The following is a 15,355-nucleotide window of genomic DNA, read 5'->3' as shown; positions in this document are numbered from 1 at the left end:
TAATTAAAACAGACTAATACTTGCATAAAAACAGGTATATAGACTCATGAAGCAGAATAGACAGCCCAGACATAAACCTTTACATATACAGTTCATTGACTTTTTTTTTTAAATCAGGGCACCAAGGCCATTTACTGGAGAAAAGACATCTTTTCAACAAATGGTGCTGGAAAAACTGATATCCACATGCAAAAGAATGAAGTTAGATCCTTAACTTACACCATATACAAAAATTAATGGAATGGATCAAAGACCTAAACTTAAGTACTAAAACTATAAAACTCTTAGAAGAAAACATAGGAGTAAATCTTCAGACTTGGCAGTGATTTCATGGATATGACAGCAATAGCATAGACAGCAAAAGAAAAATAGAAAAATCAGACTTCATCGAAATTAAACTTTTGTATATCAAATGATACTATCAAGTAAATGAAAAGGCAACCTACAAAACGAGAAAAAAAAACTTGCAAATCATAAGTTTGACAAAGGATTAATATCTAGAATATATAAGAACTCCCAAAACTCAGTAAGGGTAAACAAACAACTAAATTTAAAACTAGGCAAAGTACTTAAACAGATCTATTTCCAAGAAGCTATACAAATTTCCAGTAAGCACATGAAAAGATGCTCAACATCACTAATCATTAGGGAGATGAAAACCAAAAGCACAATGAGATACCACTTCACATCTGTTAGGATGGCTCTAATTTTTTCAACATAGGAAAGTAACAAGTATTGTTGAGGATATAAAGAAACTGGAACACTGTTGCATTGCTGGTTGGAAATGTAAAAGGTACAACCCCTATGGAAAAGTCTGATGGTATCTCAAAAGATTAAACACAGAATTACCCATAGGATTCAACAATCCTATTCCTACATATATATCCAAAAGAACTGAAAACAGGGACACAAACAGGTATTCACATGTCAATGCTCACAGAAGCATTATTGACAATAGCCAGAATGTGGGGAAAGAATGGACTTTTGATATATGCTACAATATGGAGGGACCTTGAAAACATCATGCTTAGTAAATAAGCCAGACACAGGGGGACTAATACTGTATGATTCTATTCATATGAAGTATCTAGAATAGGCAAATTCACATAGAAAAATAGCAGAACAGAAGTTTCTAGGGGTTTGGGGTAAGGGGATAAGGAGAGTTACTGTTCATGGCCACAGTGTTTCTGTTGTTGATTAAAAGTTTGGAGATAATGATTATGTTTACTAAAAACTGCAGATGTATTAATACTATCAAGTTGTACATTGAGAAATGGTTAATATTAAAAATATTATTTTATGTATATTCTTCCAGATTTTTTTTTTCTTAAAGAAGCATTAGGTATATTAGAGTAAAATCGCTTTTGGTCATCAGACAGAGAGGTAGTATATCTCAGTCAAATGCTCAGTTCTTGAACCACATTCCTAGTGGATAAGAATGCAGTTTAATGTAGTTAAATTTACTCAGGTTTCACGGTCAGACTTTATCCCCAAATGTAGTTCTTTAGAATTTTTTCAAAGAGCTTTCATATACTTTAAGAAACTTAATCTTCACACCCACACCAAGCAGTGGACAAATCATGACATATTTTTTTTTTTAGATGATAAAGAAGTGAGGCTCAGCAAGGCTAAGTGACATGTTCAAGTAAGAATTAAATAAATATAATCCATGTGGGACATTTAACACACTCTTTGGCACAAAGTAATTATTCAATAAACTTTAACTGTTATCATAATATTTAATATAACTAATAAGTAAGTAAGGAGTCATGAGCAGACAGACATCCTGTTCCTAGGATCTCCTGGGAAACGTTAAGGGTGCTGCTCTAGCAGCAATCATTTTTAAAAATCCCAGCTACATGAAGCCCATGGTCGGCTGAACCATCCCTGGCACACAAGGAGCCTATCCAGTATCTTTATTTTACAGTCAGTTCAATCGATCTGATATACACATTGGCAGCTACAAAAGCTTTTTGTTGTTGTTGTTCATTTTCACAAACACAGGTGCTCAACTGTATTTATCTTACCCTGGACTGCTGTATCTCTCAGTCTGCTTTATCATGATGTGATAAAGCAAAGCAACCAATATTCTGTGGTGTATGTTCTAGGCCCTGGTAAGTTACTTTCTAGAAAGATGTCTCTAATTAGAGAATCAGTTTTAAAAGGGGGGAAGTTAACTAAGGATTAAAACTCAATAAGAGAAATTCTACACAAGTTATTTTGATAGATGTTCCCCTGAAACTGGTACAATCTCTGTAGTCAACTGCCTCCTCATCAACCTACCAAGGTGGGAGAGCTTGGCTGGTGTTCACATGGAATGCCATGTGTTGCTGGTGTTCTGAAATGCCCTGAACAATGGGTCAAATTATCAGAAGGAGAGAAAGCTGATAGCTCTATATATATTTGTTTGCTGCTGCTGCTGCTGAGTTGCTTCAGTCGTGTCTGACTCTGTGCGACCCCATAGATGGCAGCCGACCAAGCTCCCCCGTCCCTGGGATTCTCCAGGCAAGAACACTGGAGTGGGTTGCCATTTCCTTCTCCAATGTGTGAAAGTGAAGTCGCTCAGTTGTGTCCGACTCTTAGCGACCCCATGGACTGCAGCCTACCAGGCTCCTCCATCCATGGGATTTTCCAGGCAAGAGTACTGGAGTGGGGTGCCATTTCCTTCTCCAATGCATAAAAGTGAAAAATGAAAGTGAAGTCGCTCAGTTGTGTCCGACTCTTAGCGACCCCATGGACTGCAGCCTACCGGGCCCCTCCGTCCATGGGATTTTCCAGGCAAGAGTACTGGAGTGGGGTGCCATTGCCTTCTCCGATATATTTGTTTAGAATGTACTATATGGATTCAGAAACAGTCAGCTTTAACAGTGAACATAACCCTAAGGTGGTCTTTGCTTTCTGGAAATGAAGATGATTATTCAATCAGCTGAAGGCAAAAACGATACAGAATTTGAATCTAGAGAAAATAGTATAGATGATCTTATTTGCAAAGCAAAAGCAGAGACACAGATGTAGAGAACAAATACAGGGGTGTCAAGAGGGCAGCGGGAGTGGCAGCAATTAGGAGACTGAGACTGACTTATATACACTATTGATATTACATATAAAATAGATAACTATTGAGAACATATTGTACAGCATAGGGAACTCTACTTAATGCACTTTGGTGACCTGAACGGGAAGGAAATCCAAAAGGGAGAGGATATATGTACATTTATGGGTGATTCATTCTGCTGTACAGTAGAAATTAACACAACATTGAAAAGAATCATACTCCAATAAAAATTAATTTTAAAAAACAGTATGGAATTGTTTCAGTTTATGGGAAGATAAAAAAAGAGTAAAAAGAGAGCCAATGTAGCACTTATTCTTCTTGCTGCTTAGAGGATCAAACTATACAGTTAACCACCATTTTAAGACTTTTACATGTGATGCTACTCCTCTACTTGTCTTGCTGTCACACAAGTGAAATTACTATAGTTCAGTTTGGGGCAAAAATATTTTCCTTGTCCAGGCTCCAGTTAAATAGTATTCTCCTCTCCCAATTCATGTGAATTACAAGAACACTGCATACACCAAGTCTCCTAAGTATGGTCTCTACCAGTAGCATCTGAACATATAAATTTAATTCTTTTAAAGTATAATTTATATAAACAATAAAATCTGCATTAGCCCAAGTATTTAATAATTTAGCATATGCGCATTGCGCTCATGCTCAGTCATGTCCGACTCTTTGCAACCCTGTGGACTGTAGCCTTCCAGGCTCCTTTGCCCATAGGATTCTCCAGGCAAGAACACTGGAGTGGGTTGCCATCCTCCAGAGGATCTTCCTGACCCAGGGATTGAACCCGCATCTCCTGCATTGCAGGCAGATTCTTTACCCTCTGAGCCACCTGGGAATTTAGAGTTCTGGTTAACTCAATTCTCTGACATAACTTAGAGGTCACCAGATAATACCTTTTTTACCAGCCTTGCTTGTGATGAAAAATCATCCTACATGTCCAAATCCATGGTGCTGCCCTAACTAGCAGGTTTTAGCCAACATAATCAAATCCAGCTTTGCTACCCCAAGACACTGCTCTATGCTGCACAGATGCTGCTCGGCGCAAGTAATGCACTGCTGCACAGTATTGCCCCAGTCTCTAGATTCTTACTCATCTACTGCAATCTCATTGATACTGCGTGAGAAGATTCTTTATAAAATGGTCCAAACTCACTGACTATATCAAAGTAGCTTCCCCCATAAAAAACAAAATTATTGTCTTAACAAAATGACATTATATGCTAATTATCTTGGTGTCTATGTCTAGTAGAAAATAATGCCCATAACCTAATTTTGAAATGTGGAGAATTTTAAATTTAAAAACATGAAAATTAGAGAGTTTCCATGTATAGTGTATCTAAAAGGTTTCTAAGACTGGTGTAGGGATGGCAACTCAGATTCAGAATAAACAAGTAAACTTAGTGTACACCAACACTCCGAAGGAAGTCAAAATGAAGAGAGTTCAAAACTATTTATAGATAATACCTTTTTATATTTACAGAGATCAGAGAAGAACTGAACCACTGCACTAACAGAAAGATAGTCTCTGGCAAAATATAATCCTGTCCTTAATATAGATACTAATTTCACAGAATATAACTTGCTATAAAAATTCTGCTCTAGAAAAATCAACTTTTAACAAGTTGAATAACACAATTTTCTTTTACTCAGGTATCCTTTTACTCAGGTTTGTATCTGAGGAATTTTTAAAGTCAGTCCTTAAATTAGCCAATCCCTCAAAATCTCTATTTTTTGAATCATTTGGGTTTTGACACAGACATCTTATCTTTCTTCACTGGAAAGGGGTTCTCTACCAAATACATAAGAGTAACTGATGGGAACAAATAGATGTTAAAACCCAGTAGGCTTGGTCTTATGCTATTCAGTAAGTTTCCTCACAGAGAATTTTGTAAAGTGACTTATATTTTATTGTTGCTTTAAGCATATTAAAATACCTTTATAAATCCATACACACACACAAAAATCTGCTGCACTCAGATTTGTTGCACTCAGATTGGGAGGTTAATATAATCAGGTTAATACGTTAAAAAGAACTTGACACAGAAATTATTAATGAGTAGAACAAGGTCACTACTTCTGAGGTGAGGTCACTTACAAAGAATGCACAAATAAAATTAAGGTTGACTTTTATTTACTTGACTATCTTCTTACATTGGATTCCTTTGGCAACATATCTTTAAACATTTAAAACCCTGTTTACAAGGATGCTCTGAAAGAAGCTTCAAACCATTATGCCCCTAATTGAATTCCCCAGGAGTCCAGTAAACCCAGAGGAATAAAGAAAAATCATAACATTTGCTAAATCATCTCAAAACATATTTCACTGCAAGGTTATGTGACCTCGTCTTTGAGGTTCAAAGATGAATGAGAAAGTACTACTGAATGCTTCATTATTTAGACTGAAATAAAAAAGGAATTTTACCTATTAGTGGCAAGCTAATTAAATCAGTTCAGTTTGAATTTTTCTTCCAAGGGAAATCAGACAACAAACAATAATAGCATTTTATACTATATGTGACCACTTTCTTAGAGAATAAAAGCTCTCAGGAAGAGAAAAGTATCTTTAACCAAAGACAATTATTCACAGTAAAGATATGAGAGAGAGCTGACAAAATTTGTAGTCCCGAGGGAAAGTAGCATTTTATCTGTGAATACAGAAAAAATTCAAGTGGAAGAAGAGAAAGTAAAGTTTCAAGCAATCAATTAGTTACTAACATACCCTCTTCACAATTCTAATTTTACTTTAAAATACCTTTTATGATCTTTTTATTCATAGTTCCTTCATATGCTTCTGTGTTTGTTTTGACTACTAAGCAAAAACATACGGATCTTAGCATTCACGAAAGAATGTTAAATCCCTGTCTACTTACCTGGTTTGTATGTTATTCCAGGGGGGAAGAGGAATCCCTGTTGGGCAGCAGCAGCTGCTGCCAGGGTCCGCTGGTCATGTGGAAAAATTGGGATCATGAGCGGAGGCATGTGACCCTGAACCTGCTAAACAGAAGAGAGCCTATGATCAGACACAGAGCAAATGCACGCCAAGAAGTATTTGTTTTTCACTCCTGGTGGTGTGCTGGTACCCAAACAGCCACCCATTTCTAACCTCATTCCAAATCTGGTCCCAGAGAAAATTCAGGCTAACTTTATCAAATCCCTTTCAGATTCCACTGGTATACCAACGATCTAACCTCCTTGTGAATTTGCCTCATCCCTGCTTCCACTAAATTATAGTGAATGGTTTTCTTTCATCTTGACTTTTTTCTTTTATTTTCTTTCTTTCTTAAAAAACAAAGAGCCGGAAGGAATGTTTTATTCTTTCATGGTACAGTGTTGAAAGGTTTTGCCCTTTCATCAGCTTTGCATTCTGTGCTTTATTTTGAAAACTGTTACTAGTATCCTTGGTCAGAAAGTAATGTCTAATTGTTATATATTCCAAAAGCTGTAGCTCCCCAGTTTAGGTATCTTATTTCAAAGCCTTGCTGCATTATGTCAAACATATAGCCCTTCAGATTTAAGGCTACTACCTCTTGGCTCCCAATTAAACTAATATTCTTTGCCATACACACCTCGATGTAACATATAAATTGCTTGTCTGGCTAAGCAGTTTTACAGCTTTATGCACTACCATGTAGCTGAGTAATTATGGAGTTGTATTCAGAGAGCATTTCATAATAAATCCTACTATATCAAATTTCATTTGACCTCAATAAATGTATCAAAGAGCACAAAAATGCAAAACAGAAAATCTTCACTCTATATCAGTATTTGTATTCCATATAAAGAAAATAAGAACTATGACAGAATCATGTCTGTGAAAATTACATTTTAATTTCCCAGCTCCCTCCCTTACTCTATGCATGCTGTCCTGATTCCAGAATAGCATCACAGGGAGGTTTTGTACTGGCTTTCAGGGCATGATTTTATAAATTAAACTATAGGACTTTTGTTATTTAAAGATCAAAACTAGGATGTACTAACAGCAACGATCTTTAAGTTCAAATAGGGTCTTTACCCTCCTTACTAGTATAAAAAAAGCTGCATTATATCCTGTTTAAGATACAAACCTTTACTAGTAGTCTACCAACCCCAAACCCTTCCCCCGTTTAAATTCCTAAATATTCTCTTTAGGCAAAATTCCATATACTGGCTGATGACCCTGTTTAAATAGCACCAACTTGCCTTATCCTGTCCCTGTTCCCTTCACAGCCAGGGACAGATTGCAAAAATGCTCCTGTACAGGTCTAAGAGGTTTCATTTACCAACAGTTTCTCTCTAGGGAAAGCCCTAAGATGTGGGTTAATAAAGGGCAAGCAAAAAATAAACACTTTACAGTATTTCTCTGAATTCATTTCTCAGGAAAATCAACTTATAATAAAAAGGTCTTTGTGCAATTACTACCTCGCCAGTGGGGCGTGAAAGAAACTAGCTTTGGGCAGCTTTTCCTTCCATTTTAGCTGAGGTAAGCCCAAGTTTTGTACATTTGAGTACAAACTTAGCCCGCTTAAACTGGAGCTGATCCCCTGGTGCCTAGGTCTTGCCTTTAGCCCTGAAGGAAAGCATGAGGTTTGCTGCTCAATTCCAGCTTGCAAACTTGAGATGTCAAAGATGACAGCACCATTCTATGCCAGAAAATAAGACATGATACTTTTGTGGGTGACTATTGTTTAGTATAAGAGTATATCAAAGGAAATCACTTCATTTCATTTTAGAAATATGGTCTTAGCATATACCCAGAACACAGCACAGATGCTTCACATTCTAAAGTAAGGAAACAAAAAGTGGGGAGTCTAGGTATCAAATAAATTTTTTCTTTCCTTCTTTCAACGAATATTTATTAAATCATTATTATGTGTTATGGATCTTGAGAAGAAGCTGAAAAAATGGGGGCTATTTTGGTTGGGAGAGAGAAGATATACATTCATGCTGAAATATTTGAAAGAATTATGTATGGAAGAAGAACTTAAGTCTGAGTGATTACAAAGAACAGAACTAGGCTCAAAAGAAAGGTTTTAGGGAAGTTTAAGGCAAAGAAGAATTTTCTAATAATGAGCTATTCAATAATCACTGTGATTAAAGAGGTTCTTTGTGCCATTTTCCTATGCGTGTGTGTGCTAAGATGATTCAGTCGTGTCTGACTCCTTGCCACCCTATGGACTGTAGCCCACCAGGCTCCTCTGTCCATGGGATTCTCCAGGCAGGAATACTGGAATGGGTTGCCATGCCCTTCTCCAGGGAAGTGGTCAAGTAACGGCTGTATACTCATATGCCACAGATACTTAAAGGATAGACATAACTTAAACTCTAATTAGATAATGACCTATGGTGCATTTTCAACTTTATAATTCTACGTTTGTTTAAAAGTCGGTGTTAGGAAGATAATGTCATATAGTCATTCCTCCATTCATTCAACACATTTATTCAGAATCTACTATGTCTACAAAGGCTTTGTTGTCAAATGAATCTGAAGCTTAAATCTATACAGTGTCATTTACTTGGCAGTGTGATCTTGAACAGTTACTCAGCCTTCCTGAGTCTATTTTCTCATGTAAAAACCAAAGCTAATGTGTACTAACGTAGCTGGTAGTTAGCAGCGTGGTTATTGTGAGGATTAAATAAACAAGAAAAGTAATGCTTGGGGCATGGTGACTAGCGTTTAATAGACACTCAGTAAATATTAGATCCTTAGTTTTTCTTATCCAGTTTGCTATTCAGTACTAGAAATTTATCAAACTAGTAAAGAACTAATACAAGAAACAGTGGATCTTAACCCATAACTCTACTTCAAATAAGAAAACATGAGTCAAATAAATAATTCAGTTTGGCAGGCAGAGGCTTGTTTGTTTTTAGCAGACCCATGTCTCACAGAGCATTATCTTCTCCTAAATATCCAGAACACGAAGGAAAAAAAAAAAAAAGGTGGGATTAAAAGGCTCATTTGAAGATGTAATTTGGGATCCTTAGTGTTATTCATTAAACAGCATCTGAAAACATAATTTTATTTTTACATTGGAGCCCAAGCTCTTCAGATCTTCGGCATAAGGGCATCAATGGCAATCAGGTATCAGACTTTAATGATTAAAACTTGGTGTCTGAAGATATTTCCTTTGTAGCTAGCTATGTAACTGAGAGACTAAAGTTAACTAATTAAGGTCATTTTTAACATTAAAGAGCTGTAGGTGTTTCATACTAACGTAAACTGTAAGAACTTAGGGAAGTTCTTTTCTGTCCACCATCCTCTACATAACAGGATATTTTAGAAAGTTTCAATGCTGTGAGGTAAGAGGCAGTTTCAATAAACTGAGAAACAAAGTAAATAAGGAGGGGGACAGAAGGTATTGTGAAAACAATGACAATGATGGAATCACAGACTTGAAGTGGAGCTTGGAGTTTATCTAACCTAGTAGTTCTCGAAGTGTGGTACCCAACCAGCAGCATCAGCAATACCTGAGAGTTTTTAAAAAAGCAAATTATCAGACTCCAGCCCAGACCTATGAAACAGAAACTCTGGGGGTTGGGGCCAACAGTCTAGAATGTAGACTAAAATTTAATCCAGAGAGGAGATTCTCAAACTTTTGTGGACTTTGGAATCATCTGGAGGGCTTGTTCAAACAAAAATTATTTGATCCCATTCTCAGAAATCAGTAGATCTGAGGTGGGAACCTGAGTTTACTGTTCTAACAAGTTCCTAGGTGAAGCTAGTTAGTGCTGTTGGTTCAAGGACCATTCTTTGAGAGTCACTAATCCAGTTCAAATCTCACAATTTACACTAGGGAACCAGGTGGCTTGAGAAGGTAAAACTGAGGTCACACTGTCTGCGACAGACCTGGATCTAGAGTCCAGAACTTCTGCACCCTGTTCAGTGCTTTTTCCATTATATCGCATGGACTTCAGTAAAAGAAAAGCAAGAAATCATACATGTACATTCTCTGCATAGAGAAAATCTGAAGTGCTGCAACTGAAAATAATTGTATATTTCAGAGATGTGTCTCTGAAATATAGATACTAGGGAGTATAGATACTGTGATGTTCAGTTTCAGTCTGTTTCTTCTCTTATTTTGCACCTACACATTGATCTCAAATTTGTCATCAATTCCAATTAATGCGTTAGCAATAATCATTTAGATCCAAATGATAAAGTTGACCTTATTTTAAGTAAAATAATGATGTGCAAATTCAAAATGCCTTCATTAAATATAAGCCAAAATATCCACTAGCCAGTTAGAACCCAGGCTGAGAAACGATGAAAAGCTCCTCTTATATCTCTAATTACAGAAATCATCATCATCATCACAGCAACTAATATTTTCCAGTATTTCCTCTATGTCAAGCATATGGGAAAGTGATTTAAATGCTCCATCTCATTTAATTCTCAAAATTTTATCAGGTACCTACTGTTACTATCCTCATTTATTTAATGAGAAAGAGAAACCAATGAGAAATTAGGTAACACGGTCACTTAAAAAGTGATGGAGCCAAGATTCAAGGCCAGGTATGTCAGGCTCAAATCCTATACTTTTAAGTACTATATTAAGCATAAAGTCATCTTTTGCTAAATATAATTGTGAATTTACATGCGGTTATAATAAATAATACAAAAGATCCCATGTATACCTGACTCAGTTTCTCCCAATGATGAAACTTGAAAAATTATAGAACAATGTCACAACCAGGACACTGACATTGACACAATCCAACAGCCTTACTCAGATTTCGCCAATGAGATACCATTTCTAAAAAATTATGTGTCATAAAAGGTAGCACAGGTAATTAAAGTTCTGTGGATACTTCCAACTACCACCTTTCATACAAAGTTCACCAGTATGACCTAGTGCAAATAAAGTGAGTGGCAATCATGAATTAAAGCAATAATTTCCCCTTTCAGAACTTTCCATTTATTTTACTTACTAGAAGATTATTGGTTGAAGGTGGGACAAAAATGGAAAGCAAGAACAAGGTGGGTGGGGGAGGTAAGGAAAGAGGATTTGGTGGCCATACAAGCATCACATAAGCATCTAAAATATTTTTCTTCTATGGAAGTTGTGAATTAAGTTTACTGCACTGCATATCAGTGCCTAAGGAAGATAAAGAATTTTGATAAAAGAGAAAAGTCCCATCCTGCTCTGAAGAATGTAAGCCTGCCTTTCCTTTATCATCCCATCATCTTATTTTCCCATTTGGTAACACGCCAGGAAAGGCAGTCACATTGTAAACAGCAAGTTCCAAAAATATTTTACTAAAGAATAAGAAATAATAGAATTCCATCAAAGAGTGACCAGTCTCCACATGTCTTTTTCAAGAAGTTATCAAAATTTCAAATAGCATCTTTTTTTCTTGAAAGTGCAGTTTTCCCTTAGCCCAAATTCAGATTCTTTAATTATCCCATGTGCTGTGCTATGCTTAGTTGCTCAGTCGTGTCCAGCTCTTTGTGACCCCAAGAACTATAGCCAATCAGGCTCCTCTGTCCATGGGATTTGTCAGGCAAGAATAGTGGAGTGGTTGCCATTTCCTTCTTCGGGGATCTTCCTGACCCAGGGATCGAACTTGGGTTTCCTGTGTATCCTGCACTGCAGGTGGATTCTTTACCTGCTGAGCCATAATTATCCCATGTGTGTATGTCCGATGCTTTGCGACACAGTGGGCTGTAGCCTGCCAGGCTCCTCTGTTAGTGGAATTCTCCAGGCAAGAATACTGGAGTGAGTTGCCATTGCCTTCCCCAGGGGACCTTCCAGACTCAGGGATTGAACTCAGGTCTCCTGCATTGTAGGCAGATTCTTTACCGTCTGAGCTACTAGGGAAGCCCCCCAAATATCCCATCAGTTCAGTTCAGTTCAGTTCAGTCGCTCATTTGTATCCGACTCTTTGTGACCCCAGGAATCGCAGCACGCCAGGCCTCCCTGTCCATCGCCAACTCCCGGAGTTCACCCAAACCCACATCCATCGAGTCGGTGATGCCATCCAGCCATCTCATCCTCTGTCGTCCCCTTCTCCTCCTGCCCCCAATCCCTCCCAGCATCAGAGTCTTTTCCAATGAGTCAACTGTTTGCATGAGGTGGCCAAAGTACTGGAGTTTCAGCTTTAGCATCATTCCTTCCAAAGAACACCCAGGGCTGATCTCCTTTAGAATGGACTGGTTGGATCCCCTTGCAGTCCAAGGGACTCTCAAGAGTCTTCTCCAACACCACAGTTCAAAAGCATCAATTCTTCAGCGCTCAGCTTTCGTCACAGTCCAACTCTCACATCCATATATGACCACTGGAAAAACCATAGCCTTGACTAGACGAAACTTTGTTGGCAAAGTAATGTCTCTGCTTTTCAATATGCTATCTAGATTGGTCATAACTTTCCTTCCAAGGAGTAAGTGTCTTTTAATTTCATGGCTGCAGTCACCATCTGCAGTGATTTTGGAGCCCAAAAAAATAAAGTGACACTATTTCCATTGTTTCCCCATCTATTTCCCATGAAGTGATGGGACCAGATGTCATGATCTTCGTTTTCTGAATGTTGAGCTTTAAGCCCACTTTTTCACTCTCCTCTTTCACTTTCATCAAGAGGCTTTTTAGTTCCTCTTCACTTTCTGCCATAAAGTTGGTGTCATCTGCATATCTGAGGTGATTGATATTTTTCCCGGCAATCTTGATTTCAGCTTCTGCTTCTTCCAGTCCAGCATTTCTCATGATGTACTCTGCATATAAGTTAAATAAGCAGGGTGACAATATACAACCTTGACATACTCCTTTTCCTATTTGGAACCAGTCTGTTGTTCCATGTCCAGTTCTAACTGTTGCTTCCTGACCTGCATACAGGTTTCTCAAGAGGCAGGTCGGGTGGTCTGGTATTCCCATCTCTTGAAGAATTTTCCACAGTTTATTGTGATCCACACAGTCAAAGGCTTTGGCATAGTCAATAAAGCAGAAATAGATGTTTTTCTGGAACTCTCTTGCTTTTTCAATGATCTAGCGGATGTTGGCAATTTGATCTCTGGTTCCTCTGCCTTTTCTAAAACCAGCTTGAACATCTGGAAGTTCATGGTTCACGTATTGCTGAAGCCTGGCTTGGAGAATTTTGAGCATTACTTTACCAGCGTGTGAGATGAGTGCAGAAGAACTGTACAAAAAAGATCTTCACGACCCAGATAATCACGATGGTGTGATCACTCACTTAGAGCCAGACATCCTGGAATGTGAAGTCAAGTGGGCCTTAGAAAGCATCACTATGAACAAAGCTAGTGGAAGTGATGGAATTCCAGTGGAGCTATTTCAAATCCTGAAAGATGATGCTGTGAAAGTGCTGCACTCAATATGCCAGCAAATTTGTAAAACTCAGCAGTGGCCACAGGACTGAAAAAGGTCAGTTTTCATTCCAATCCCAAAGAAAGGCAATGCCAAAGAATGCTCAATCATCCCATAGGTAGAAGTAAAACTGATTTTGTTAATATAAAGAGTAAAACTTAATTTAACCAAAAATAATCTCTGAGCATAAAAGTGCATTATTTTTTATTGCTTTGGAAGTCACCAATAACTGGGTATGTAATTGGAACGACTAATGAGAATCCAGGAACCCTGTCATAGGTGGAGCTAGTCAGTGTATCAGGAAAGAAGCAAACTATATCCCTTAAAGCCTAACTGCCCATTAATTCTAAACTTCCACAATCCCAGACCAAAGCATTTCCCTTTTGCAGAGGGTGAGGAACACATTCTCGATCAAATAGGCTACATGCCCAGAAATTTTAATTGCTAGGGTGTAACTCACATCTTTTAGACAATCGAGACAGCAGCAGATGCACGTGAAACACTTAGGTTCTGTCTCTTTCTATTCGTAAAACAGCATTGTTGCATCAACACTTATGCCCTTTGTTTTCTCTGTGCTAAGTTGATGATGCCATTTTTTGCCATCTGCCCGAGAGCTTCATTAAAGATACATGAATGGGCTAACTGGCCTGATATCTTGTGAGGAACAGGTGCTATTGTTTGTCCCTGAAGACTTGCACTAAAGATATGACTCAGAATACTTGAGAAAGAGCATCTGCAGCAGTCAGTCAGAAAGCAACTTGGCAGAGACCTGGCTCCGTGCTAATATGCAAACAGAGTGACACTCAGGGGGGCTCATTTTCTTTCATGAGGATTATTTAACTTTTCTTAGTGACAGGAAATAAGTATTTGTATTGAAAATCATGAACAATATTAATGTCTATTACCTAGTTAAAGACAGTGAGCAAGTGAAGATCTTTTTAATGCCTTATTTCTAGAAAATCATTCCTCATGTGATTTAATTGGAGAAAGCTTCCTTAATCTGTTGGAAGGAATGTTTCCAATGTTTGTAAATCATGAAGGAGGGAGGGGAAGACAGAGACAAAAAATATAACAAGAGAGAAAGAGCAATTAGAGGGAGACGCAGGGCGTAAAGAAAGATAGAAAGGGTGGGGGTGGGGGTGAGGAATTTCCTTAAAGGCCATATTCTTTATTGCAAAGAGTAGCTGAGTTATTTGCATAAAGTGTTACCATTATAAAAGCTGTACAGTGTAGAGTGAAAGAAATAAAGTCCCCAGAACCTTACATGAAAAGCCTTCAAGGCATGGAGGTATCTTCTTACTGCCAAAAAATGCATGCCAAATCTCAGCTATTTCTGGAGAGTTAGGAGGGAAAGGGTCTCATTTGATAGGATAAATAATGCTTTAAAGCAAACCCTTTAGTTGCAAAACTTTTTTTTTTGTCTAAATTTTTAAGATTTTGTTTTTCCCTGACTTAAAAAGCATAAAGCAGTAGTCAACATATTGACCATAGTTTGAAGTATCCAAAGGAGCTTATATACAGCCTACCTGACTATTCTCTAATTGTTTCAATTCATTAATCATCTCTCACCAAGTAAATTGAGGGTCTTGAATAGCCTGTGACACTTATATTGCTCTATGCCCATTGCTCTTATCACAGGGCTAAGGACATACATAGTAGGCATTTTGTGCCAACTTTTAAACAGGAGAACCATCGAGGACCCAAGAACTGGTTTTCCGAGCACTAATTTCCATAGGGTAATATTATTGTTAATATAACTGCAAAAAGTATAGAGCTCTAGCTGTCCTCATTATAGAAGAAGGTTTAAGAATGATGTTTAAATAAATTTTGATATCACTTTGTCAGCTTTTCATTTGTCTTATTTAGCAAATCTCTAGCTGGTACAGCTCATGGTGGATTGCAAATCCTTGCTTATAGAGAATCCGACTAGCTCTAGCAGGAGAATAATCAAACTGATATTTTATCAGGAGCAATTATGAGACACAAAGTTTCTGAGTCTTTA

The 15,355-nt window shown here is 37.7% G+C and overlaps 1 protein-coding gene across 25 annotated transcripts in view; it reads right to left on the bottom strand.

Moving 5' to 3' along the window:
- The window catches only part of SOX6 (SRY-box transcription factor 6), an 843,047-nt gene that overhangs the window by 139,649 nt on the left and 688,043 nt on the right, over positions 1 to 15,355 (bottom strand). For 19 of the 25 annotated variants that reach the window (XM_061440698.1, XM_061440700.1, XM_061440695.1 and 16 more), the window contains one exon: positions 5,935 to 6,058. In XM_061440698.1, coding sequence (XP_061296682.1) covers positions 5,935 to 6,058 — 124 coding nt within the window. The remainder of the gene's footprint in view (positions 1 to 5,934; positions 6,059 to 15,355) is intronic. The other 6 variants (XM_061440688.1, XM_061440707.1, XM_061440690.1 and 3 more) reach the window with 1 other exon arrangement.

Source organism: Bos javanicus, chromosome 15 (genome assembly GCF_032452875.1).
Source record: "Bos javanicus breed banteng chromosome 15, ARS-OSU_banteng_1.0, whole genome shotgun sequence".
Lineage (NCBI taxonomy): Eukaryota > Metazoa > Chordata > Mammalia > Artiodactyla > Bovidae > Bos > Bos javanicus.
Note: the sequence above shows the minus strand (reverse complement) of the source record. Positions and strands in the feature narration are given on the sequence as shown.